This window comes from Hippopotamus amphibius, chromosome 7 (genome assembly GCF_030028045.1).
Source record: "Hippopotamus amphibius kiboko isolate mHipAmp2 chromosome 7, mHipAmp2.hap2, whole genome shotgun sequence".
NCBI classification, from domain to species: Eukaryota; Metazoa; Chordata; class Mammalia; order Artiodactyla; family Hippopotamidae; genus Hippopotamus; species Hippopotamus amphibius.
Genome location: NC_080192.1, coordinates 141,003,571 through 141,030,363, shown reverse-complemented (window position 1 = coordinate 141,030,363; position 26,793 = coordinate 141,003,571). Strand labels below are relative to the sequence as shown.

General features: G+C 43.8%; 1 protein-coding gene across 4 annotated transcripts; it reads right to left on the bottom strand.

The window, feature by feature from the left end:
- Window positions 1-7,343: 7,343 nt before the first annotated feature.
- On the bottom strand, window positions 7,344-26,098 carry E2F6 (E2F transcription factor 6). Of its 4 annotated transcripts, XM_057743234.1 has the most exons (8): window positions 25,727-26,098; window positions 21,174-21,241; window positions 17,393-17,447; window positions 13,897-14,113; window positions 12,199-12,354; window positions 11,148-11,262; window positions 9,778-9,931; window positions 7,344-9,304 (listed from the first exon to the last, which is right to left on the bottom strand). In XM_057743234.1, the coding sequence occupies exons 3-8, from the start codon at window positions 17,397-17,399 to the stop codon at window positions 9,255-9,257; spliced, it is 699 nt and encodes a 232-aa protein (XP_057599217.1). In that variant the 5' UTR covers window positions 17,400-17,447; window positions 21,174-21,241; window positions 25,727-26,098; the 3' UTR covers window positions 7,344-9,254. The 4 variants fall into 4 exon arrangements, with proteins under 4 accessions (XP_057599217.1, XP_057599214.1, XP_057599215.1 ...); XM_057743231.1 differs by lacking the exon at window positions 21,174-21,241 and having other exon boundaries at window positions 25,727-25,972; XM_057743232.1 differs by lacking the exon at window positions 21,174-21,241 and having other exon boundaries at window positions 13,897-14,110; window positions 25,727-25,972.
- Window positions 26,099-26,793: the final 695 nt, after the last annotated feature.

Sequence of the window (26,793 nt, the reverse complement as noted above, 5' to 3'; positions counted from 1 at the left end):
CCGTCACTCTGCTAACACAAGGATCAGACAAGCATCCTTTAAAAGCAACAATGTGCCCCCTACCATGTAAGAAGCCCCTCTGATGGATTGATAAAGATTCAAAGTATGAATATCTGTTCAATTACAGCCTCAAAGCAGAATTCAGAACAGCCTCATTTCTACTAGGTGTTTTAATTTATCAATACTTATATAGTATATACTATGTACCAGCCCTGTACATTAAAAATACTTCAAAAGTAAGTACCTAGAAACAGTAGCTCTTTTAATCCTCATATAACGACCTTACGCATTTGATTCCTCTTTTGGATACATAATAGATATATCTCCTTTTCATCTTCCCATTCCAGTTCCCATCACTGGCTAGGACCAAACCATGAACCCAGACTAAACAAACATGTGTGTTCCAATGCGATTCCACGCAAAACACCCTAGTCCATAACTTCAATATAATCTATACATTTTCTAAAATGGCTGAAGCAGAAAATAATCTTGTTTCAATCTAAATGTCCATCAACAGACAAATGGATAAAGAAGATGTGGTACATATATACAATGGACTACTACTCAGCCATAAAAAAGAATGACAATACCATTTGCAGAAAGATGGATGGACCTAGAGATTATCACACTAAGTGAAGTAAGTCAGACAAAGACAAATACCATATGATATCACTTACATGTGGAATCTAAAATATGACACAAATGAACTTATCTACAAAACAGAAACAGAGTCACAGACATAGAGAACAGACTTGCGGTTGCCAAGGGGGAGGGATGGATTAGGAGTTTGGAATTATAACCATTATATACAGAATAAGTAAACAACAAGATCCTACTATATAGCAGAGGGAACTAGATTCAGTAACCTATGAAAAAAACATAATGGAAAAGAATATAAAAAATGAATGTGTATATATATATGTGTATATATAACCTAATCACTTCGCTGTACAGCACAGATTAACACAACATTGTAAATCAACTACACTTCAACAAAATAATTTTTTTTTTAAATTTTGTTTCCTTGCCAGTCGTCATTTCTCTCCTCAAGCCCCCTCCACATCAGGAGGGCGAAACCTGGTATTTCGTGAACACTTATTTTAAGCTGGATACCGCATTTCCCTCTCTTAGACTGACCACTTTAATGAGTGATCACCCTGAGCTCAGAGAGGTTAAGTAAAGGACTTACAGCCTTCTGCTATTAAGTGGCAGATCCAAGCCCCCTGCATCCCCCTTTCTGCAGGTGGGGAACTGGCCTGTTTGTCTTTGCACATCCAGCACAATGTGCAACATACATTTGAGGAATGAAGGAAGGAATGAAGGAACAGATCCCAATCTTCCTGACTCTAAGTGGCTCTCACTAGGATGACTGTGCAGACGGCTTTCTAAAATACAAACCCAACCTTAACCCCTGACTGATAAAGAACAGCAACCCTTTATCCTACAGGAACTGGAGAGTCCTGGAAGCTCCATCACAGTGTTTTTCAAACTGCAGCTTGTGACTGATGAAGTCTTTAAAGAGTGAGATGGAATTCATGGAAGAGTGTATTGCAAGGGAGTGAGGTAAGCATTGTGCGGGAAACACCTGTGTGCGCTGGACATTTAAAACGTCATCCTGCTGCCCTCTGACCTCTCTCTGCCTTTGCACATATTGTTTTTTCGTCTGGAATGTTCTTCCCTTGCTCTGCCTGGGGACCTCTAGCTATCCTTCAGGCCCCAGCTTAAATGCGTAGCCACTCCATTCTCACCCATTTAATTCTCATCCCTCCCTCTGTTGTGTGCTGGGCTCTCCCAGTGCTGTGGGTAAAGGTGAGGCCCATGCCAGGTTTTGGGGTTGGTTTTTTTTTTAATTAAAAATGTTTTTTGGCCAAACTGCACAGCATGAGGATCTTAATTCCCCGACCAGGGATGGAACCCACAGTCCCTGCAGTGGAAACTCGGGAGTCTTAACCACTGGACTGCCAGGGAAGTCCCCCATGTTTGTTTTCATCTTTCAAATGGCCATAACAGAGCTTGTCTCAGAAATGACTCTGAAATGTTCACTCTTTTATAGACCTTTGCTTGCTGTTAATTTTTATTGAACATAAATTTATTTAATGTCTTATAATTTCCCATGATTGTCATATTCGGCTTTTACCAGCAATACAATTCCTCCACAGCTAAAGCTGAAAAATAGTGAAAAGTTTGAAGACTACCCACATCCACTGTGATTCTCAGATGTGTCTTGAATGAGGTGAGTACCAGGAACACGCTGGTGATGTTATCTGCTCTCTGTTTTCCCCTACCCTCAACACTGACACGACCCCGTTTAAATTAAGAATGCCGCCGGGGCAGGTTTCAGAAGATCCAGACATTTTTTTAGCCTAAAGAAACGGTGATCAAAAACAGGCTGATTGACCCTGGGGGACTAAAGCAGATCAAAAATATGAGTAAAACTTACACTTTGGGATTCAAATACAATTTCTCTCTTTATAAATAAATTGATTATGGGCAACAAAAGACACTTAAAGGAAACAAGGTTCACAGAACTCTGATTAAACCTGAAAATAATCCCCCGCTCCCATCAATTTCATGTATGTTCTTTATTTTTCCATTACAACAGCTGCCTTTGGGGACACCTAGAATACATTCCAGAAGAAATGTGCAAAGGAGCTCGGTTACCGATCTGACGTCGGCTGGATGGTTTGCTTTTCTTTCCGCCTACACAACCCCTATGCTTCAGGCCTGAAATGCTGCAAATATGCTGTTAGTGCTTTGCAGCCCAACCGCATAACTGCCCCATTCATGAGCTGAGCGGTTCTCTGTTGGAACACGCTCAGCTTACAGACCACAGGGCGACATTCCTGACCCCACATTTCAGGGCAGTGTAAACAGTTGAAGTGGCCACCTTTGTAGATACCACTCCCAGGTTTTAAAAAGACTGTAAGGTGTTACCTCCTCTCACCAGAGTCTCGGGCTATAAATAGAGGAGAACTAGGTACTTGCTTTCCCCCACAGTTTGTGCACTGGCAAAAGGCCAAAGAGAATGCAAGGTAACCTTGGGGATAAGAGCCTTGAATCTCTGCAGCAAACCCTTGTCCTCATTACAGTAAAGCAGAGCGGAGATGAAGGAGGAAGGAAGGTGACAGCTCCTAGTGAGGCTGGTCTGCACTGATGCAGTTCAAACCGTGTTACAGCACATAGCATCGGAACACAAATCTCCAAGAAACAACCCATGTCACAGCCGTCCACTTGGACTGAGGGTCACCTTGGCCCCAGGAATCAGTTTAGAATCACAGACAATGAGAACCAGTTACCCCCTGAACAATGCGGGGCTTAGGGGCATCCATCCGGTGCCGTTGAAAGTCCACATATAATTTTATAGTCTGTCCTCCTACTCCAGATTCCTCTGCACCCACGGGTTCCACCAACCTGGTAGGGTATGATGCTATAGTATTTATGGAAAAAAATCCACATATAACTGGACTCACACAGTTCAAACCCGTGTTATTCAAGGGTCAGCTGTACAAGGGAATTTTACAATTAGCCTATAGGTGAGAAAACAGGGTGATTTCTCCAATGTCATACTTAGCCAAGGGCAGAGCTGGGGATGCCACACCATGGGGCCATTATGGGTAGGAAGCGCGTGTGGGGTATTTCCTCTCTCTCAGACCCATCCCACCCGTCTATGCTCTGTCCTGTCACGCTGGGGCTGGGCCTTGCAAACCCCATGGCCTGTCCTCCCCGCTGGCCGTTTGGGTGCTGCGAAGCAGGCAGTGGTAGCAGAATGAAAGGCAGGAAGGGGAGAGAAGTCCTTCTTCCTTTTCCTAGCTCCTGTCAGTGTCCCTGCAGCAGCAGAGGGCTGTGTGGCTCATTTCCAGATCCCTTTGGTAGCCCCAGCACTGGCCCTGGTGTCCCCACAAAAGTGCCAGCACTAGTGGCTCTAACCCCTGTAGTGGTATGCAAGCCAGTGTGTCCCACCCCCAATTTAGAGATTTGAGCACCACCCATTAGGTAGGTGTCTCTTTCCCCACCAGAGCACTGTGTGACATCTCCTCCTGAGTTGTGAGGGCCTCTCCTTTGGGCTCCTGGGTTATGGGAATGCTACTTTACCCTGGGGGTGGTAGCTGCTTCCTGAATTATTAATACCTGCTACCTCAAGGTCCTTTTTTGCTACTTCAGCCTTCCTGTATTAACCCACCTCTGATGTGATACCTACCATGGTTTTATTACTGGACCCTTCCTGATACAGTACTTGGTATTAAGAGTGTTTGTCATACCGTCTTTGGCACACGTGTTTTACTGAAACATCTAAGGCATTTGCTACTTCCCGCTCCACAGACCCAATGTCATGGACCAATGTGATGTTCTGAGAGGTGTGAAGACAAGAAAGATCTCTGTAGACTAGATTATGGCAAGCTGCAGACTAGATTATGGCAAGAACAGGAAAATGGACATAGCTAGAATATAATGCCAACCTCTTAACAGTTGTAACTTCTTTCTTCCCCAGTGATTCCACTTAGATTTTAACATGTGAGAATTAGTGTAAATTCACTTTATCAACAAGAGTGGGATCTGAACATTTATTTTTAAAGTCCATGCTATTCTTAGCCAAGACATGGAAGCAACCTAAATGCCCATCGATGGAGGAATGGATAAAGAAGATGTGGTACATATATACAATGGAACATTACTCAGCCATAAAAAGAGAGCAAAATAATGCCATTTGCATGGATGGACCTAGAGATTGTGAAGTCAGACAAAGACAAATATCATACGATATTGCTTATATGTGGAATCTAAAAAAAGGGTACAAATGAACTTACTTATAGAACAGAAGCAGAGTCACAGATGTAGAAAACAAACATGGTTACCAGGGGGTGGGGGGGGAGGATAAATTGGGAGACTGGGACTAACATATACACACTACTATAAATAAAGTAGATAACTAAAAAAACCTACTGTATAGCACAGGGAACTCTACTCAGTGCTCTGTGATGATCTACATGTGAGAAGAATCGACATAAGAGTGGATATATGTATATGTATACCTGATTCACTGTGCCGTACAGCAGAAACCAATACAACATTGTAAATCAACTGTACTCCAATATAAATTAATTTAAAAAATAAAGTCAATGCCATTCTCAAGCAGCATCTGCCTAATTGGAAACAAGGGAAGAAATCTGAAAACTATGAATTGTCCACTAGATGGCAATCATTACACAAATTTGTGTTAGACTCCCATGACGCTAGTAGCCAACAAATGGATTAACAGTCAAATTTTATTGATTGGGGCTTTCTAGGTGGCTCAGTGATTGAGAATCCACCTGCCAATGCAGGGGACACGGGTTCAATCCCTGCTCCAGGAAGATCCCACGTGCCGCGGAGCAACTAAGCCCGTGCGCCACAACTATTGAGCCTGCGCTTTAGAGCCCGTGAGCCACAACTATTGAGCCCACGTGCTGCAACTACTGAAGCCCACGTGCCTAGAGCCCATGCTCTGGAACAAGAAAAGCCACGACAATGAGGAGCCCGCAAACCACAATGAAGAGTAGCCCCCACTTACTGTAACTAAAAAGAAAGCCCACGCACAGCAAAAAAAAAAAAAAAGACCCAACAGCCAATAAAATAAATGAATGAATAAATAAATAAATAAATAAATAAATAAGTGAAAATGCCTTAAAAAAATTTTTATTGATCACAAGCAACTGACAAGTTGGGAGTGCGCCGAAGGTATGGCACTGGTTTGGTGTGAGACTGTTGTGAGTCTTCACTCATTGACTTGTGGCAGAGACTGCTAGTTGTCCCCAGACATACTAGTTAGGATGGGCTTGGTTATGTTGCAGTAACAAATTAAATTAAAATCCCAATGATCTGACACATTTCATGCTGCATGTAGATGGGCAGGGCAATTCCATGCAGTCTCTCAGGGATTCAGGACGATGGAGGCTCCAGGATCTTGTAGCTGCATCGCCTAGAACCTATGGCTTTCTTGGTTGCTGCGGCAGGAAGAGCTACTGCAGAACTTTTTTTTACATGTCACTTCCGCTTGTAGCCAACTGGCTATAACTAGTCACAGAGCCTCACTAGGTCATCTTCCTGTCCAGAAGGGAGAATTGGATCTCCCCACACCTCGTATCTATTCTCTTCTTCAATGGCAATAGAGCTCTGGGTGTTAACTGGGCACGTGGCTGCCCCCTCCCCCACCCCACCCCCATGACATTTCTAAATCTAAGTGGCTAAGTTGTGGCCAATGGATGTAAAGTGAAGTGAGGTGTAGGAAGTGCCCTTAAGGAGAAGTGTACCCGTCTTCTCTTTCTTTACCCTGCCTGCCGGCTAGTATGTAGACACAATGGGGCTCCAGCAGCGCTCCTGGAGTTTGAAGTGACCTTGGGAATGGAAGCCAAGTTCTTCCAGGAAGGAAGAACTACCTGGAAGGAGCCTTGGTCCCTGACCCCCTGGGGAGCCATACCCTCTCTGGACTACCTGCAGACTTCCTGTATGTGACAGATGAACTTGTATCTTTTTTAGGTCACTGTTATTTGGGTTTTTTTGGCTACTTGCAGCTGAATTTAATCCTTACAATGTTGTATCCCAATGCAAACTCTGTTATGGGTTCTTTCCCAGGAAGTAACATCCCTCTTCCCCTTCCATGTTCAGAATTAACTGACAGACAGACGTCTGAGAGACAGAGGTCAAAGCATCTGTACCATAATTAATAAAGCTGACTGGAGACACAGCTTTAGATTGGTGGACAAAGGCTGTGGCAATTTCCTAAAATCAGACAACAGTGAAGTTGACTCTTCTCTGCACAGATGATGTCTCTGTAGCCTGCAACACTGTTTGCTAGCATTTCACCCACCGCAGGATGTCTTTCAAAACTGGCATCAAGCCTCTCAACCCCTGCTGCTGCTTTATCAACTAAGTTCAGCGTAATATTCTCAATCCTTTGTTGCCATTTCAACAGCCTTCACAGCATCTTCACCAGGAGCAGATTCCAACTCAAGAAATCATTTTCTTGGTTCATCAATAAGAAGCAACTCCTCATCTGTTCAAGTTTTATATTTATAACAAGCATAATAATAACGAAAAAGTTTGAGATATTGCAAGAATTACCAAAACATGACACAGAGACATGAAATGTACCAATGTTATTGGGAAGACAGTGCCTACAGACTTGTTGGACACAACCTTCAATTTTTAAAAATCACAGTATCTGAGAAGCACAAAATGAGGTATGCCTGTACACACAGAGAGGTGAGCCGTGATGTTCAGGAAAGAGTGGGCAGGAAAAGCCTGGAAGCTAGTCCTGGGGATGCTTACTTCAGCAGTTGTAGAAAGAAGAGACCAAACACCAGAAGTTGGAGTGATGGGAGAGAAAGATTCATTTATGTAACACGTCTACAGTTTACAGAGGACTTTTGTTTACATGATCTCATTTTACTCTCAAAACAATTTGCAAAGTAGAACATTTGTCACATTTCACAAGTAAGGAACTGCTGCTTAGAAATGACACTATCACCTGCGGCCATGCTGCCTTTGTTGGTTTTGGGGGCACCACCTTCTTCTTCTGTATTTCCCCTTAAAATAGAGGTTAACGGGCCTCTCCTCTTCTCCTGCTGTACCTCTCATTAGGTGACCTCATCTACTCTGATGTTTAGCCATCACATAACCAGCAGCCGCCAAATCTACAAGCGGAGCCTGGGCTTCTCCACGGAATACCTGACCTACACACACACCTTCTGCCTGAACCCGCACAGTCACTATGTGTGCCCAAGACGAGGAGCACAGCACAGCGAGCGGCCCCGGGCTGACAGAGGCAGCCGCCAGGGACACGAGGAGGGAGGAGGCTGGTGTTCAGCAGAGGGACAGGACTGGCAAAAGCCGCTGGAGCTCAGGGGTGTGCGAATCCCAAATACTCAGCATTATTTTTCAGGATCTTGATTTCTGACTCCTATGCTAACTTTTTATACATGGTCTTAATTTCACGTGGCTTTAATTCTTTCTCTGGAAGCAAGAGAAGTTTAAAATATGAATTTGAATGACACAAGAACCTTGTACGTCATATGAGCCAAGTATTATTAGTCTAATTTTACCATTCACTCACTCACTCATCCACTGATTTGTTCAAACATTTACTGAGCACTTTTTCTGTGCCAGGTGTGGTGCAAGGCGCTGGGTTTAACAATGATTAAGACAAAGTCCCTCAAGGAGCTCACAGTCTAATGGTAAACTACTGAGTAAACTGAGGCACAGAGTGGTAAATGACTTGCCCAATGAGGTAGAAACAGCTAGGTACTCAGAAACGTGGGACTAGAGCTGGAGAGAGGGCAGGGTACCACTAACGCATCGTAAGTAAACTCCTTTGAAGAGCAAGGCTGCATACAGAAACATATTAGAAAACCTGCTTGCAAAAAAGGTTAAAATAGTTTCCAATTTTCACCATGATTGGATTCATGTCTTGCAAGGAATTAAGCCATGACCTGATCGCATTTGTACACTTGCCCCCAAAGCTTGGGGGCATGCCACCAGTCTGTTTGGACACAATGACTCTGCAGGGAGCTTGAAGTCCAATTTTAGTGCTGGGAACCATACTGAAATACTTTCATTAAATCCACGAACTTTAAATGTATTTATGATACTTCTACATGTAGAAGTTTGGAAAAAACTCTCCTCTAACCCTCATTCAGAGGATTCTAATAAGTTATAGATACCACAGAAATTAGAGAATATGTCTGTTACTTTCCATATATACATTATTTTGGCTGTACAGGGTGAAAAGTTTCACTTAGACATTTCATAAGTGATCTAAACATTATACAAATATATACAAAGACATCACGTCCAGATGCGTGCGTACACCCGTTCATTGCAGACATGAACCCGTGTAAGGCAATTTCTTTTGTGATAATGACACATGATTTGTGCAGCACAGGGCAGGCAGATCCACAAAGAACTGTCCGTCCAGCCTGCCCGTCTGTTTCAGCAATACTCAGTGATTTAGTAATTTCAGTAGGCAAGATGTCTATTTCACTGACAAAAAGCAGTGAATAATTATAAAAAGAGTTGTTTTCAAATGCAGAAACCATAATTACCCAGTAATCTAAGTAGTGAACTACCTTCGAGTACTCGAAGGTACTCCTGGCCTTCCTGTGGCTACTGGGACTGAGGAAACGTCAGGGACGACTCCTTGCTCTGAGAAGCGCATCTGCTGCATGATTCACCCACACGGAACGTCCCCAAGGGCTCAGGGCGCGGATCCTCAAGGGCCATCAGTTGCTCACTTCGAGCAACTCTTCACTTTGCTGTGCAGGATTTTCTTCTGAAAAATAAGAAACACGAGATAAATCCCCCTAAGTGATGGTCTGAAAAGCTGACAGGTAACAGAACTCAATTCAAGGTCTTAAAAAAAAAAAACTGGAAAACCTCAGTCAAGAGCCATATTCTTACGTTAGTGGCATAAGGCTCATGTTCCCAGTCTCACGAGAATAAACTAGAGCTCAAGTATGTGCCCGACAGCCTGGCCAGCCTTCTCTCACGGAGACCACACTCTGGAACCAAGTACAATTCGGAGTTCTCACCAATATCAAAACCACATGGAGTTTAACAACAGAGTTGTTAGAAACAGTCTAAACTATAGTAAGAATTACCTTGTGATTTTTTAACTCATGTTTTTATAGCTAGGAAGAATAAAAATATCTACAAGGCCATAATATTCATTTATAAAACTATACATATTTTAAAAATCATTAGAATTGTACATTTTCCTAAACATCGCAAAATCGGTGCATTTACCTTTCTCAGGGGGAGGGTGTTCCGGGCGTCTGCTTTTAGATGAAGAGGTCCCTACACCGTCTGCCCCTTTACTACTTGAATGGCCCTGCTCCACTTCACATAAATACACATCGATAGGCCCTTTGGTGCTCCTGATATGCACTGTGATAGAATCCTAGCAAAGACACAGAAAACATCCAGATGAATGAGAGAATTCACTAATTGTATTTTTTCACTTATTAGAACCGTAAAAGCTTCAAAGGACACTTCTGAAAGTTGTCATTCAGGTAGTTTCCTTTCTATCATATATTTGAGAAAATTATGTACTTAGCTTGAGTCACAGGAAACCACTGGCCAATTCACACAGTTAACACAGCTACTTGATTGCGCAGTAATGGTTTCAGAGCCGAGGGGGACCACCTCAGTACTCAGGAGCCCATCTTTCTCTACTCAAGACTTCACCCCTCTAAGGAGTATGTACTTCAGACTCAAAAATCAGAATATATCAGAATATATCTGAATCTAAATAAAACAATTAGGACTCATCACCAAGAAGTCACAATTTGAGTGTGACTGGAGTAAACGAAAGCTGTTCCTTAATCCATCTGCAATACACCGTCAAGTAGCAACTGGGGCCTCACAGGGACAGCGGTCTGCTGGGGATAAAAGGCAAGGCAGGTGGAGAGAATTTCCTCACTAGGAGGGAGGTAAGTCCCTACCGCCGTGAAGAGGACACCTCTTCAGCACCGACGGGTCTATCAGGCTATCAGCACTTGATCTGTCCTAAGAATGGCCACCCTCCTTGGTTCTGATTGCACCCTTACCAAGCAACCTTCTGATGACAAGTATCTTTCAATACAAACTCTCCTGCAAGCAGCTGATAGTGTTTCCATCTACACAGCAATCCTACTTTTCATTTCAAATGTACAGTTTAGTGTTCTCTTCTATTCGTTTGTCTTTTATGAGCTCGGTTAGTGAGTTAATTCCCTACAGCCCTGGCTGACACCGGATCTTACTTTTGGAACCTCCACACTGAGGCCAGCTCTTGGCGATTCCTCTAAGAGGCACAGTAGTACAACGGTTAAGAACAAACGCTGAAGCCAAACAATCTGGGTCTGAATTCTGTTTCTGTCACCTACTGCCTGATGGTGAGAAAGTTAATTACTCTTTCTGCGCCTCACATCCCTCGTCTGTGAGAGGACAGTCATCACAACTGCCACATTTGCTGTGTTATTCAAAACAAATTAAAATGTGTAAAGTGCCTTGAGCTGCATCAGGTGTGCAGCTGACACGCACACACTGCTTATAAGGTGCTGGGATGGCAACAAAGCGCAGCCCGAGCAGTTGGCCTGCCGCCCTTTAAACCTTCGCAAAAGCGCAGGGCTACCTACTTCTCTGGGAGCTGGAACATCCAATCTGGTTTCTGCCGGAGCTTTAACCGCAATTACAATCTGCTCATGGAAGGCTTGAATGCTATGAATATCTTGATACGTCACGTATGCTAGTGTGAAAATCAGTCAAGGGTCTCTAAGCAGAGTGGGGAGATTAAAACGTTATTTCATATATAATTCTTATGATTTCATAAACAATTCTTAAGATTTTATAAAGTGTTTTACAATATTTATAACTTGAAGAATCCCTTTAAACTATACTACTGTGATGGAGAAAAATATTAATAAAGTCTGACTCTCTAAAACAAATATAATGCATGAAGGTATTCACCAATGCCCCCCTCCCCACCCCCATTCATTGCTAGATCTTACTATGAGAACCTTTGGGGAAAAACAGAGTTTTCATGAGAATTTCCTAAAACGTAAGGTGGACAGAATCTTTAAGAAGGTGAAACAACTTAGAGAATCAGTTTTTCAGGACTATCATGTACTTATGGGATTTCCCTTATCCAAAATTATTTTCCATCTCTACTGAATTTTTCTCTTCTATTGTGTTGCTTGAAATTTTACCAATTACATGATTTAGTGGGTTTCTCCAGCATTCTTTTTACTCCACACACTTCTTGACTGAGTGTAGTAATAGCATTTACTTTTCTTCTAATATCTGTATCGTAGAAAGAGAAGTTTTGACCGGTGTCACGTTTAAGTAAATTTGAAGTACGGAACAGCTCAGAATCAGTGATGCCTCAGAAAGGTGCTGCATGGGCAACAGGGCAGCAAAACAGTCTACGAGACCTGGGAGGAGATCTGTACCAAAGACAAGTCTCCCCCTCTGGTCCCAGAGACACTGAGCTTAAGAGCAGGACCAACATGCAGCTGCGTCAGGCTTTGTGGACTGGAATGGCAGTTTAAGTACCATTTCTATGGCAATTCATTCACTTTTAAGGGTCTAATTTTGTACCTCAAATATATTAATTAAATCCCCCAAGTTGACTCTACTATTTAATCTGCTTTGAAGAGTTTTTTTTAAAGGTACATGATTAAAGGATATCTTTCATTTTCTTTGTCTTCTGTTAACTCAAACAACTGCTGTGCACAGTCCTTAATTAGCTCATCCAGAGCATCCTCCATCGCCGATAAGTCGGAAAGTTCCTCCTGCAGCTTCTTCTGCTGGGGCACTGCTCCAAAACTGCTAAGATCAGATCCTCTTTAAAAGAAAAAGATCACTGTCAATAACATCTAGGAGATTACAAATAATACAAGTTAGGTTACTGGAGCTTCACCAAACATTTACATTAGGTGTTTTCCACAATGACAGACGGACACCAGGTACTGAATTCCACTCCTGCCCTCCCATTATTCTAAACAACCATTATTTCTCCTGGTTTTTGTCCCCATTTCTATTCCCTTACAATGAGACTTTAAAAACAAAACCAGCATCATACCCTATGGAAATCAGCAGTAGTAGGGAAACCTTACTGAAGTTTAATGAGCAGTGAATCAGTAACACCCAGTCTGAGCCCAGCTCTCCTTCTCACAGCATGACTTTTAACAAGCTACAATCTTTTAATCATTTAGTTTTTACATATGAGAAACAAGGTGTATTGGCCAAATGATAGTTCCCCTGCTAAAATCCTGAGTCTTTATTTTTCCCTGCTGTGCATATTCTCTCTGGTTCTATCTGAATATAATGATCATTTTTTCAAAGATATATTTTCTTTATTCCTGCCTGCCCCAACATGACATGGCCTGGGCAACAACCAACACTCATTCTTTTCTTCAATCTTTATAGAAAATAAAGAGGGAAAAGACTGTTACTACTTTACCTTCGCTTGCTAGTTCTCAAATTTGATTCTCATTAGTGAATCAGACACAATCTCATATTAACGCCTAAAATGTTAGTTATTTAGCAAACATGTTCAAGTTAGAATTCAATTTGCATTCCCATACTAATGAAAAAAGAAACTCCTTTATGAATCTGTTCCCTCTAACAGCTAAGTTAATTAATTAGAATCATTTAATGATCTTTGTTGGTAGATTTTTCATTTGCCTGAAAGGTCTCTATGTACTTGGATGCTGGAACTGTTTCTTATCCAAAATACTTGCCTGCTGAAACTGTAACAGCTTTCTTCCTATAAGCGTGCCCCGCACATGTGTGTACACGGACACACACACACATCTACATTTATACCATAAGATCTTCTTTCCATGAGATCCTTCCTAATCATGTGCTAATAAGTTTTTAGCAATTGACCTTTAGATATTAAGTCTCCTGATTTTTTTTTACATTCAGGGCATTGCGTTTCGAAGTGTGATATGCACCATAACCACTTGGGGTCGCTGTTAAGAAGGTAGGTGTCTGCCTTTTCCCCGTACTGAATTACAACCCCGGGGGGGGGGGGGGGAAGGCCTCTTAAGTGTTTAAGACACAACAGTGCAAGAACCACTGTTTCACAGCCTTAACTGATTTCCCCGATATCAATAATCAGTTGGAACTGAGGAAATATATTTTTTTAAAACTCTTATACAATTAGATACCCCCTTATCTTGAAAAGTGAAATTCTTAAAACTAATCATGACTCCACTTAACTTTTCCATAATATTGGAATGATATTCTATGTCTATGGTTTTTAAATGATACCAAGCAGGGGAAAAAAAAAAACCTGCCAGTATCTAGTTTGTTTTAAGCACAGTATTGTCACTTATTAAAGAAGGAAAAAAAAACATGTAAAGTTTGAAAGCAACTCACATCCATCGAATATGGTTCTTAGACTTTTTTTCAACCAGATCGATTCCATCTAAAACATTGGTGATGTCATACACTCTCCGTTTCCGCACTCCCAGTTTTGTTGCAACCTTGTTTAAGTCAAGAACGCCTCCAGGGGCAGATCTGACAAGATCCATGAACTTCCGAGTTAAATACACCAGCGACACATCAAAACGAGGCCTCTTCGCTTTCAGAGCTTCTGGGAAACAAACAAAATTCGTAACATTTTAAATAGCACTTCTTTCTCAACTTATTAAAAAAAGCTTTATTTCTTCTTGATCAGTAAGCACAGACATCTACAGATATCCTACACACTGACCAAATCACAGCTAATTTTTACAAAATCAATTTCTCAAACTGGATAAAAATGTATTAGCCTATTTCAGGGGAACAAAGGCTTTAGACTTAAGGGAATGTTTAAAATATGCAACCAGTTTCCACTGAATATGTGAATCTGAATGGCATCATGTCAGACACAAAGTGGTGAGTCTGCACTGGTATCCACACACCACTTTTAGGAACAGGATTAGAAATGATTTTTAAAATTAAATTTCTCACTTGGCCTTCAAGTTAAATTTTTTATAAAGCAAAGTTTGAGACCTGGCTTTTAAAAAAATGTTTAAAATGTTCCTAATCATGACATAGTGTAATCCTGTCTGATGAAATTTGGAAAGAGCTCAAATTAGTCTTCTAATTAGAACAATTATGATATATATACCTTCAGAAAAAGTGGCATAACTATTTTTCTTAACTATTCATTACCCTGTATTAACTTAACACATAAGCAAATGAATGGGGGGAAATCTCTTTACTCCTTCATTCACTCAACTAGTACGATGATTTTGGTTTTTCATACACACCCTGACTCTACACACACACACTCTCACACACACACGTCAGTATGTATATACATATAGTTTTAAAAAACAAAAATAGAAACATACTACTTTTTAACATACTGTTCTTAATTCAATATGGTGAATATCCTGACTTGTCAACAAATGTATTTCAACTTTATTCTTTACAGCTGCATATTTCACTGCATGGAACACTTGCTAAACTTAGCCCGATAATGGAAATTCAGATTATCTCCAATTTTACTATTTTGCACAATACTTCAGTGAATCTCCTAGTAGCTAAATTTTTGCATGCATCTTTGTTTCCTTTAGATAAGTTCCAATATGTGGAATTCTTAAGTAAAAGGGTATTTTTAAATGTTGCTAAACCTGTTATCCAGGATGTGGATTCTATCAATTTTACAAAGTGTATGAGGGCCTCATCTCCTGCCCTTGCCAAAACTGAATATTATCATTCTTTTCATCTTTTCCAATTTGATACTAAAAATAAAAGTTCTTATAGTTTAGTGTGCAAAGGAAATAACTTTACAAATAATTTAGTTGTCCTGCTGGTGTGGAGTATGTGATTACTCTTTTTTTCCTACTTCATAGCACACCACAGCATACTTCAAAAGAAACAGTCATGCTATCTTCAATCAGAAATGCCCTTATCTGGAACCTGTATATCATATTCAATTCAAAACCACTGGTGATTACTCCAAGAAATAAAAGTACATATTTTATACTGCAAATGTCTTCTATGTGGAGACCACTCCTATAATTAAGATTAAACAGGATTAAATAGGAATTAAATTTTTAAAAAAAGGAAGCAGAAGATGGTTTCAATTCTACATAAACCTTGGAAGATTACAAATCAGAAATTCTGACTTTAAAAACATTTACATCTGATTCTTACACAATGCAGGAGTTAACCTGTGTATAATTTACTGTGGCCCTCTGTATCTGCGGATTCAATTAACCAGACCATTTACTACTGTAGTCTTTACTACTGAAAAATACCCTCATCTAAGCGGACCCGCACAGTTCAAACCGTGTTATTCAAGGGTCAACTGTAATGATATTAAATTACTAACAAGACATGGTCTTATAAGTTCGGGATAAGTATATTCCTATCATGTCAGTTTATAAAGAACCAGTATTAACTGAACACCTATAACTAAAGGAGTTCCTTATTCCACAGACTAGCAGGAACTCTACCCTGAGATGGGTGTGTGAGAGGAATTCAAAGTTACATGAGAAATGAAATAAAACCTTAACTGGAGAGGGAAACCGGGAAGGCCTCCTAATGGGCGTGTGCTGGGAACAGAGCACAGAAAGACAGACAGGAAGGTGGAGGGCAAAGGGCTGAGTGAGGCAGAGGGAACAGCAGAGCCTCGTGGAGAACGCAGCGCCTGTCTACAGGGAATCCACAGCTTGTACAGTGTTCGTGATGGGGCAGGGTGTGCGGAGTGCTCGGGGATGAGGCTGCAAAGTGCAGCGAGCATCGGCCTTCAAGGGCCTTGTCCTTCTGTCTCTCCGTTCTCTGCCTTGTTTCTTACAAGGATGTGAGGATTATGAATTTAATACGAACAAGTAAAAGCAAATAAATGAGTCAGGGTTTTCTCCATATGGAACAGCATCACTGCAGAATTTCAGGTTGAGCGACATCAGCTCGTTTCTGTTTAGAAAAATCACTCAGGCAGTAGAATGGGAGAGGCGAGGGGTGAAGGAGCCTGGAGCCGATGATGGACTTAGCTGACGAGGCCACTGCTGCCGTCTGGGAGAGAGCGAGAGCCTTACCCGTGGCTAAGACTGTGGCCTCAAGTCTGAGTGTGGGGCTGAATCCTGACTGAGCAAGTTACTTCGTCTCTCTGGGCCTCAGTTTACTCACCTATCAAACAGGAATAATAATTCAGGCCTGTATTTTGAAAGGTAGTTGTGACAGTCCACGCAAAGAGCTGCGTACAGGCCAGGCACTGTACGAGCGCCATAAACATGACACACGAGTGCAGGCTGGTGGTGCACGGTGCACGAAGGAGCCGCTTCCACCGCAAAACTGACCAAACCTGGGGGCCAGGTGGGGGTGGGTTGTGGCAGGGGCTAAGGAGAACTGAAGGTTGATGTTAGGGTTCACAGTGGGTGTCTATACACCACCTACCCACCGAGATCAGCCGCGAATAAAGAGGAAACGGGTGGGGCCATTTGTTGTAACAATTTCTAGGAAGACAGGGAACTATGCGACTGACTCTGAACGCTGACCCACGGCAGAAGCAGATGGAAAGAGCACACGGAATGGAAGGAAACCAGGAAGGCAGAGACTGTGCTCGTGCTTGTGCCAGACTGCCTTCAACTCTGCGGATGGCAACAAGTGCTCTCACAGAACTCTGGAAAACACCCCTAAACACAGGCCACTCTATTTTAAAAATGACATTTTCAAAGCAATGCAGAATAAACTGGCATTGTGCACATTAACAGCCCACAACCTCAGGAGCTTTTGCTAAAATTCCAAGCTTTACATTTCAGGGTACAAATAATACAATTCATTTAAGTTACTCATCAACACGTGTATATTTAAAATAAATGATTTAAATCATATGAAGTTCAAACTACAAAACCTAAAACCTATTCAGGAATCAACTTACTTCTCATGGACACATATTGTACATTATCTTCTAAATTAATCCTTATTTTTGATGGCTGGAAAAAAAGATACAGAAATTTAACTTAGTAATTTAAATACAATGCAAATGAACAGCAAAAACAAAATCAATGCAAACGGACGGTATTTTACTGGAAGACAGAAAGGTTTGATTGTTTTTTCACCCTGGGTAATAATTTAGGTGTGAAAAAACCAGTCCTTCTTCTAAACTATATTTACTCTAACTGTAATCACATCCAGCAATGTTCACAGTTTTGAATTTCCAAAACTACACGGGCCTCCATGTAAATACGGAAGGAGTAGTTAGAGAGACAGGGGTGGGGGAAGAAAGGAATGGTGATGGGGGTATGAATATGAGAATTTATTACTAAACAGACATTCATTTATTGACTGCATCAGGTGCTGAGGATAAAAGGGATACAGAGATGATCTGGACACGGTCCCTGACTCTGCAAGGTGCAGCAGAGATGTAAGTTACCATCAAACGAATGAATGCTCACTGCCTGCTGATGAAGTGTAAGTGGCTCCAAGAAATGTCCTCACAAACTTTCACAGGCAGCCACGAATTCCCCTGATAATTAATGTAAAAACAGCATTTCCCATCATGGAAAATAATGCATGCTACATAACTGGAAACTCTGGTATTAGATTAATAAAAAAAAACTTCTTTTTAATTCCTAGGACAACCAGGAAATTAGTAGTAGCTCCACTATCAATGCTCACCATTTTACCAGCTGTTTGGAGGCTATGAAAGTTTATATAAGCTGGTAGTAGCATTTGCAATACATTTAGAAATTGTTTTCACAAAAAATAAATAAAACCTTTAGATAAAGCTGCATAAACAGAAACCCATATTAGCCTCTGGCTTTGAAAAAAGTATGACACCACGTGCCTCCAGACAGGCTGTGACCAGGTTTAGCTCCTGGATAAGTAAAAAATCGCCCTCGAATGGGCTGCAGCAAAACCGGGATAAGTGAATTTCTTAAGGTGCTCTAAGAAGAGTCAACAGGGCCCTGGATACCCCCAGTGAGGGAAACCACAAGGATTCACAAGGAACGGGACCCCCAGCTGAGCCCTGAAGACAAACCACATTTTGCCCGAACCTGTGGGAGGGTGGAAAGGGAGCAAAAAGACAGGATTCCTGGTGCAGGAAGTGAAATCAACAAAGCTATGAAAATATCAAACACCTGGCACCTTTTGAAATACAAAAATACACAACACTGGCCAGTGTAAAACCAACTTACTACTGAGGCTGGAAGGGCATGCTAGCGCCACTCTTGACACGGAGGACCGACCGTGAGAGTTTGGACTTTCTGCTGTAACCAGTGCAGAATCACCACAGATTTCTGAACAAGATATGACGTCCTCCAGCTCTTGGTTTAGGATCTAAGTGTGGTGGCAATACGGCAAAAAGACTGAGGATGCAGAAGCCTGAAGGGAGATGAGCAGCTGAGAGCCTCTTTGCTGGTCAGTGCTACAGTCCTTGACACAATGATCCCCTTATCATCTTGACAAGATGACAGCATCTGTCAGCTAGCTAACCTGACATGCACTAATTCCCCTGAAACAGAATTCCACTGTAACATTAATTTAGCTGTTACATGTATACCTGCTGGGTGCAAAACCAGAGTGGGGAGAGCCCATGTGGGGGCAGGGGCTCTGCCTGGCTCTCAGCCCAGTGCTGACAACAGTGACTTGTGAACACAGCACCCAACAGTGCCACACTGAAGGGCAGTCCCAGTCAAGTCAAATATCAGACCAGTATGACCAACTGTCACTGCTATTTTTACATTCAACACTTCTGCTAAAACAGTACTGATGCAAGATTCTTAAATGAAAAAAAATCCATCCTCATCACACTGATATGAAACACACATCAACAAATATCCTAAGTTGTTATAAATATTATGGTCTGTTTATGAATTTTCTATTCAGTCCACGATCTGTTACTTATATATCTGCAGCACATTACTGCGTTTACTGTAATGTCAGAATAAATCCTGAGAACGAAGGCAGACAGGGTTAACAGAGCAGTGCCCCAGGTGCCTCCTGCAAACAGCCTTCTGTTCTTAGAGCAGCAGGGCTGAGTCCTGCACACAGTACTCAACGGCTTCCAAACAGGCTGCCTCCCTATCTCTCTCCACATACTCTAGAAGGGCACCTTTCCTGCTCTATACCCCTCCCTCTGGTCTCCTTATCTGGACTGTTGCTCTTCACAGCTTGGCACAGAGATAATACCTCAATTAGCAACATGATAAAGTATGACTTCCTTTCCCCCACATTCTCTGCTATAAACTACATAATGGCTCTACTCAGATCTGTGGGAAAACAAGACACCAACAGCACCCATCATTTTTTCCCCTTTGAATATAAAAACACCAGAATCTCTTTATTTTGGAGGAATCACAATAGCACCATGGCCCCTCCGGGACAGACATCCCAAACAAAGATCGTATAAATCCTACAGATCTACAATTCTGGAGATATCTGAAGTGCCCTAGCGATAACACATTCATCTCATTTATACTCAAAACAGTTCCTGGTTTAAGATCAGGTTCAGGATTTCTCAGATGCTGGGAGATCCCACCCTTGTCTGTAACACGGTGTAGGGATAACTGCCCGTTTTCCAAGCTATCGTGAAGATTAAATGACAAACTTTGTAAAATGCACAAAGCCTATGAAACCATAAGAGACTATTATTACTGTTTACCTTTTACAACCAGAACAGTGCCTGGCACATTTAGGCACCTGGTAAATATGTTAGACTAGTGAATGGAAGAGTGAAATAGGATCTTGCCATGGACGGCTTCCACTGATAAACAACAACGAGTACCTACATCACAGGGACACAGGGTGAAGACTCCCTCTCAGGTACACCATCAATAAGGACCACTGAGAGACCATGGAGCCTCGTGTTCTGTTTTCTAACAGAAATTTATTACCTGGACAGATTCAGTCTGACAATCCTGGAAAGCCCTTCCAGGTACTCTAACTTGGGTGAACCGCATACAACAGGCAGCTAGCAGCTTTTCTGGGGGTAAATGGGACTAGATAAGAGTTCTTCTTTTGAAATGGCTTTAAAATCAGCATAAAGGTTTCTTCACACAAAAGTTAGTGGGCTATTAACAAAAAAAAAGAGCAAATGAAATGTCACCCCTACACTGGCCCCTCAGAGCAGAGCAAGGCGGCTTGCCCTGGAGGGAGACTGGTGAGGCTCAACAGGACGAGGACACCCCTGCAGGGACCAGGAAACGGGCAAGGAGGTGAGCACAGGGCTCCCAGTGAAGGTGAGGAATAACTGAGGCCCCTCCCAACAGGAGCCTGAGCGTGTGAGCGCCTTTCAGGGGTACACGTTTTCCTTTTATTTTGAAATAATCTCAGCCTTCAGAAAAGATACAGAAATAGTACCCAAAACTGCCACATACTCTTCACCCAAATTCTTCAAAGGCTAACGTTTTACTACATTCGCTTTATCTTTTTTTTTTATACACACACATCATTTTTTCTGAATCATCTGAGGGTAAACTGCAGACCCGTAAATAATTCAGTGTGCAGCTCAAGGACATTCCCTTAGACCACCAGAGCATAACTACCAGGAAGTCTGTTCAAGACTAAGCAGTCTTGAAAAAGCCTGTCAGTAGAAATCTGGACTTGGAGGACGTTGCCAGTAAGGGTTCAAAAGGAAGGGGGACTTGTTAGAAACTTTCAGAAGGGGGATCCTTGTTACACTAAGACAGAGCCCTGGAGAGTAGACACTAACTCACCGGGTAACCTAACCAAGCAGATTTCCACGCAGTGTTAACGGTGGCACCTGGTTTCTCCTTGCAGCTCACTGTACAAGGAGATAGAGAGAGACCCAGGAAAGGACTGTTAAACAAAAAGAAGCCACGACTTAGCAGCTTTAAAAATTCTCAGCCTCTCAAGAAGCTAACAATTAAGAAATGACTTCTGAGAAAGACCAAATCAAAGGCACTGCCTGCAGAACAGAACCTAAAGATGAAGGTGAGGGTGAGACTGAACAATTTTTGGTGACGTCCTCAGAGATCAAAGATGGTTACCTCAGTGCCACTCAGTCACACAAAAGGCCCTTGAAGGTAATCAAGGAGGAGCCTCCCAGATCCTCTCAACCTAAGGACTGGGCCTCTAGGAAGCTTCAGGGCACTGTCCCTTGGCCACCCCAGCAGCAGGCCAAGGTAGAGAAGAGTTTATCTCGAAGAAATATGTGGGTGGGATGTGTGTCTACTGAGTGAACCACAACAACATTCACAGGACATCCACACAGCTCCTGAGAGAATTATACCTGCAAAACCACTGCCAGCTTGGACTAAAAGGAACAAAGTTCAAATTGAAAAGAGGCCACTGGACACCCTCAAATTATGCTCACAGGAAGCAGGCTGAAAGAAGTACTCAGCTGCACATAGATACCACCTTTCATGAAAAAGAAAGACAGGCTCAGATGGTGGAACCAAGAGCCCGGGGGAAAGGTGGGAACATGGAAAATTGTTCCCAGACCTTGAGACCTAATCAAGAGACTTCCCACATTTGCCAGGTGGCATTTCAGAGCCGCTCTGGACCAGTTACTCCTCTGTGACTCCCACTCCCCTCCTTTACGAACAGGAATACCTACAGCAGTTATTCCATGTCTGTCCCAATGGTGTACGATGTATGCTGAGTATGCGGGGGGGGGGTCAGGTATCTTGTCTTTTAATTTTTTTATTTTTAATTTAATTTAATTTAATTTTTTCCTAGGCCACACCATGGAGCATGCAGGATCTCAGTTCCCCGACCAGGGATTGAACCCTCATCTCCTGCATTGGGAGGGAATAGTCTTAACCACTGGACTGCCAGGGAAGTCCCTAACTTGTCTTTTTAGGGTCACAGGCCTAACGGTCTCAAGGAACTGCACCTGAGGAGCTGTACTTAAAGAACTATACCCGAGGAGCCTGAATTCTTACCTTATTCTGTGAGTATAAAATCTGTTATTCTGAGGCTCATATTGTCCCAGATTAGGCCAATGGAAGTCTTTTCAAAGTGGCTTCCGCACAGGACACTTATTTTTGACCGTCTCAGCATCTTCTGGATGGCAGTCCTCAGAGGAACGCTCCCTCAAACTTCTATGGCACTAACCTGCCCAGGTGCCAGCAGAGACACTGCTGCTTCTAGTTCTGACAACCCACCACGGGAGGCACTGCCAACATTTCTGTTCCTTTAAGGAAGTCTCACGGAGAGGCTTTCCCTCCTCAGGTACTTCCCCAAGGACACGCCAAGGGAGAGCCTGGCAGCAGCCAAACCTCAAGACTGGATTTCCTCGGAAACCTTCCTGTTCAACCCTCAAGCTGCTTCTCTCTCTCACTTGTTCAGGTCTCTCAGCCTGTCTGTATCTCAGCCAGGAAGAGGCGAGCCCCCACGCTGAAGCCACGAAGGCTGCTCTCAGCTCTCTAGAAACCAGCAGCTCCTGGGGGGCAAGTCAGCACACTCCAAGCTACTTCACTAGCGCTCCAAGTCTCCCATCTCAAAGCCTACACCTTTCAAGTTGAGATCTTAAAGGAGAAAGAATAGAATAAAATGAGTTTTAGGAACTAAAATCTTAAACACTGCCTCTAAATTGGTTAAAAATTTCTCTACACAGATGCTTCTTTGTACTAATTGCCTGTTTGCGGGAATAATATCCCTTTAAGAGCTCTTTGGACACACACTTTTTCCCAAGGTGACTGCATTCTTGTCACACATTCAAATTTTCCTTACTTTTCAATGTGCAGACTAAGTTCCATCTCTAATCAATACTATGTTCTGCCTTCACAAAATTCCAGTTTTCAAGCCATTCACTGAGAGAACACCAAACATTCAGTACACATAACTATTTTTTACATAGCATTTAACGATACAGTTTACTAAATACATGCAGTCATTAGACAATCAAAAAATGCTGAGATGGGTGTTTAAATCACCATTTTACAGCCATGAAAATAAACACTCATACATTCAAACACTTACAGAGTACCTACTTCATTCATTCAATAGCTATTTGCCAAGTTTTTTTCCAAGAAGCACCAAATGTGCTGGAGATGCAAGGAGGAAATGGACAGTCACTGCACTCAGGGATGGAAGAGGGAGGCGTAAGCACAGGGTGCTCTGGGAGCACAAAAGGAGCGCCTAATCAAGTCCTGGAAAGTCAGGAGGGCTTCCGACAAGTGACCTGTAAACCTAGACCTGAAGATCCATGGGAAGTAACAAGGAAAAATGTGCTTTAAAGAAAATATGTTTTTTAAAGGGGGAGTGCAGCATAAAGGGATCCAAAAGAATATGGAGATATGGAAAATTCAGCAACTATAAGCAGTTCAGGAAAGATAAATCCAGAGGTCTGATTATACTAACAAGTTTCTCCTCTATCCTGAGAGCACTAGGGAACCATGATAGATTCTTTAAGCCAAATGACATGATCAGAAAATGCTTTAAAAAGGCCATCATGGTTAGTTACTACGTGGGGAATATATAGAAAAATCAGGGGCAAAACAAGAAGCATGAAAACTGGTTAAGAAGACAACAATCCGAAAAACAGATGATGGCTAGAAGTGGCAAGTACTGGCGATTAATTTTAATTAGATAGGAGGGAGGGGGTCCGTGTGGAAAAGGCAAGGATGATGCCTAGGATACTAGCTTGGGCAATATGGGGGGTGTGGGGCCATTTATTGCAATAGGGGACAGCGAGCTCCTGCTTGCTTAGGTAAGAAGATAATGAATCCCATTTCAGATGCAGGAGTTTGAAATCTAAGTAGAGCTGTCTAGCAGACATTTGGAAAGCTCTGAGCTGGATTTATAGATTTGGGAGTCACGAGGTGGTAACCAAAACTACCAGACTGGATTAAACTTCAAGGGATGTGTGTATCTTCCGATATTAAATGCAAAATAAAGTGGCTTTTCTATAGTAAGAGTTCAGAGTTTTTATCAAATTCTCAAACATTAAGACCACCAATACAAACAGTAACAGAAGTCGCCCTACATGAAGAAACTGTAGAGAAGGTAGAAGATCTGAATAACACCAACCCGGAGGAAATGGGAGAAGGAAGAGTTTACAAAAGAGGACAGGAGAGGCCAGATAAGCAGAAGGAGCACTGAGAGTATGCGTCCAAGGGGCCATTCAATGGCAAGTTTCCAACACGAGTGAGAGGTCAATTGTGTCAAAACTACAGAAGGTACGGAGTGAGACATCCGCTGGACGTGACGAGGTTGCTGATGACCTTGGCTAGAACAGTCTTAGAGCTGTGCTTAGGGCAGAGGTCTCCCAGCAGCAGGTCAAGGTGGTAGGCCAGGTGAGCAAGCAGAGCCCGGAGTGCAGATGACTTTTCCAAAAAGTTTGGCTGCGAGGGGGAAGAGATACAGGAGGTAGGTGGAAGGACATAAGGAATTAACGGAGGGCATCTTTCAAGATGGAAATGGATTTAGGATGCGGTTTAAGTAGTCGAGACTTTACCATCCGCAGTCAGACACTGTGAGGTTAAATCCAGGCTTTTCTACTCACTAACCACAGGCAAACCATTTAACAGCTCCAAAGTCTATTTCGGCAACTGTACAAGAAGAAGAATAATCCCTTAGGGCCGCTGTGCGGCATTAAATGAGATGATGCTCGGAACCTATTTTTGAGCACTGAGTTCTCCTGATGTCTGGGCACACTGACTTCAGGCAACGTCTACTTACTAGTAACGGGAAGAACCCAGCAGAGAAGTCGAAAACACGGGGAGAAGTGGAAAATGATGGGTTCATCGAGAGTCCTGCGCATCGCGGAGCCTACACTGCATCTAGTCCAGAGCAACAGAGGAAACTGACCTTCTGCAAGGAGTCCAATTCCCCACTTGCTCTGCCAAACAGCACGGAAAATACCTTGCTGAAAGGAACGCTGTGGGGTGGGAAATGTGAGGTGTGAACGCGGCCTGAAGTGGCTGCAGTTAAGCAGAGTGGGAGAGGAGGCTGCAGCGAGCACGCGGGAGAGGGCCTGCAGGGTCCCGCGGAGCTGGAAAAGCACGACTGTCTCCAGCAAAGCGGGGCAGTGTTCTCCAACACCGCTCTGCAGCCGGCGTGAAAACCAAGGAAGCCGCCGGCAGACTCGCGAGCGGATGCAGAGGAGAAGGCGAGAGGTTCAGCGAACGACCGGCCTGCCTCCCGGGACGTGACGCGCAGGGCGACAGCCGGGGAGACCGAGGGGCAGCCCCGGGGCCACTCGGGCGACGAGCGCACGACCGAGCCGACGGCCGGCCCGGCCTCCCCGCGGGCCTGGGACCCCGCGCCCCGCCGCCGGGACCCACGCCGGCCCCGGACTCACCAGCAGGCCCTCCACGTTGATGGGGTCTCGGCAGCGGCGGCGCACCGTCTCCTCCGCCGGGTCCACGAGCAGGCTGGGCGGCTTCCGCGCCGGCCGCTGCTGACTCATGCTGCCCGGCCGGCCGCCCGCCCCTCGCCTCGCCTCGCACCCCGAGAGCTCTCCCGCCTTCTCCCGCCCGGCTCGGGCGCCGCCCCCAACACGCCGGGGCCCGGGGGGGCCGAGCGCGAACCGGGCCCCCGGCCCGCTCGGTGGCGCCGCCGGGCTCGGCCGGCCCGCGGACGCGCGCGCCGCTGCCCCGCGACCCCGGGAGCTGGAGCGCGGGCGCGAGGAGAGCAGGACGACCGGCGGCTCTCAGGGCGCCAGGCCCGCCATCTTCCCGCATGCGCACTGCGCCGCGCCCAGCGCGCATGCCCGCCGCGGCTGGGGGGGCTCCCACGCCCCGGTCCGCTCCCGGAGGCCGGAGCCCGCGAAGTCCCGGAGGGCGGAGTCCGAGGAGAGGACGGCGAAGGGAGAGGAAGCCGCGGAGCAGGAATTCCGGACGAAGGGAACGGGGCGAGAGGAAGGAGGCAGCCGGGGCCACGCGGTTGTCGCCTCGGAATTCTTGACGCTAAAGACCGTAGTATCTGAAGGTTCCGAGCGCGCAGGGATGTTAGGTTACTCTTGGGCTCCCTCCGCACATCTCAGGTGCTTGCCAAGGGTTGAGGCATAGGAAATGTTGGTAACCAGACCGCCGTGGAATTGTTTACTTACCAGCATCTTTCTTCCTCTCCTTGTTTCCCTTTTCTTCCTTCCTTTCATTTGAGGAGCAAATTATTGATTCCCTAAGGTGTCGGAAATCGTGCTGGGCACAGGAGATATTCGTTTGAATATGGCACAATCTCAGATTCCGGTGGAGGAGACAGATAAGTAAAGGAACACTTAAAGATGGAGCCACTTCGCTGTACAGCAGGAATTATCACAACATTGTAAATCAACTACACTTCAATAAAAAAAGGAAAAAAATTGTCTCAGTAAGAAAGGTTATGTGTGCCCAAAATCCACTAAGCAGGTAATAAAAAGTGGAGTTT

Bases quoted from the DNA above. Each gene is read 5' to 3' on its own strand.
- E2F6 (XM_057743231.1), bottom strand. From the start codon at position 25,834: ATGAGTCAGCAGCGGCCGGCGCGGAAGCCGCCCAGCCTGCTCGTGGAC. The intron at 12,355-13,896 runs GTGAGTTGCTTT...TTTCTTTTAAAG, and splicing joins AAGAACCATATTCGATGGAT to AGGATCTGATCTTAGCAGTT. The intron at 9,305-9,777 runs GTAAATGCACCG...CTTATTTTTCAG, and splicing joins ACACCCTCCCCCTGAGAAAG to AAGAAAATCCTGCACAGCAA.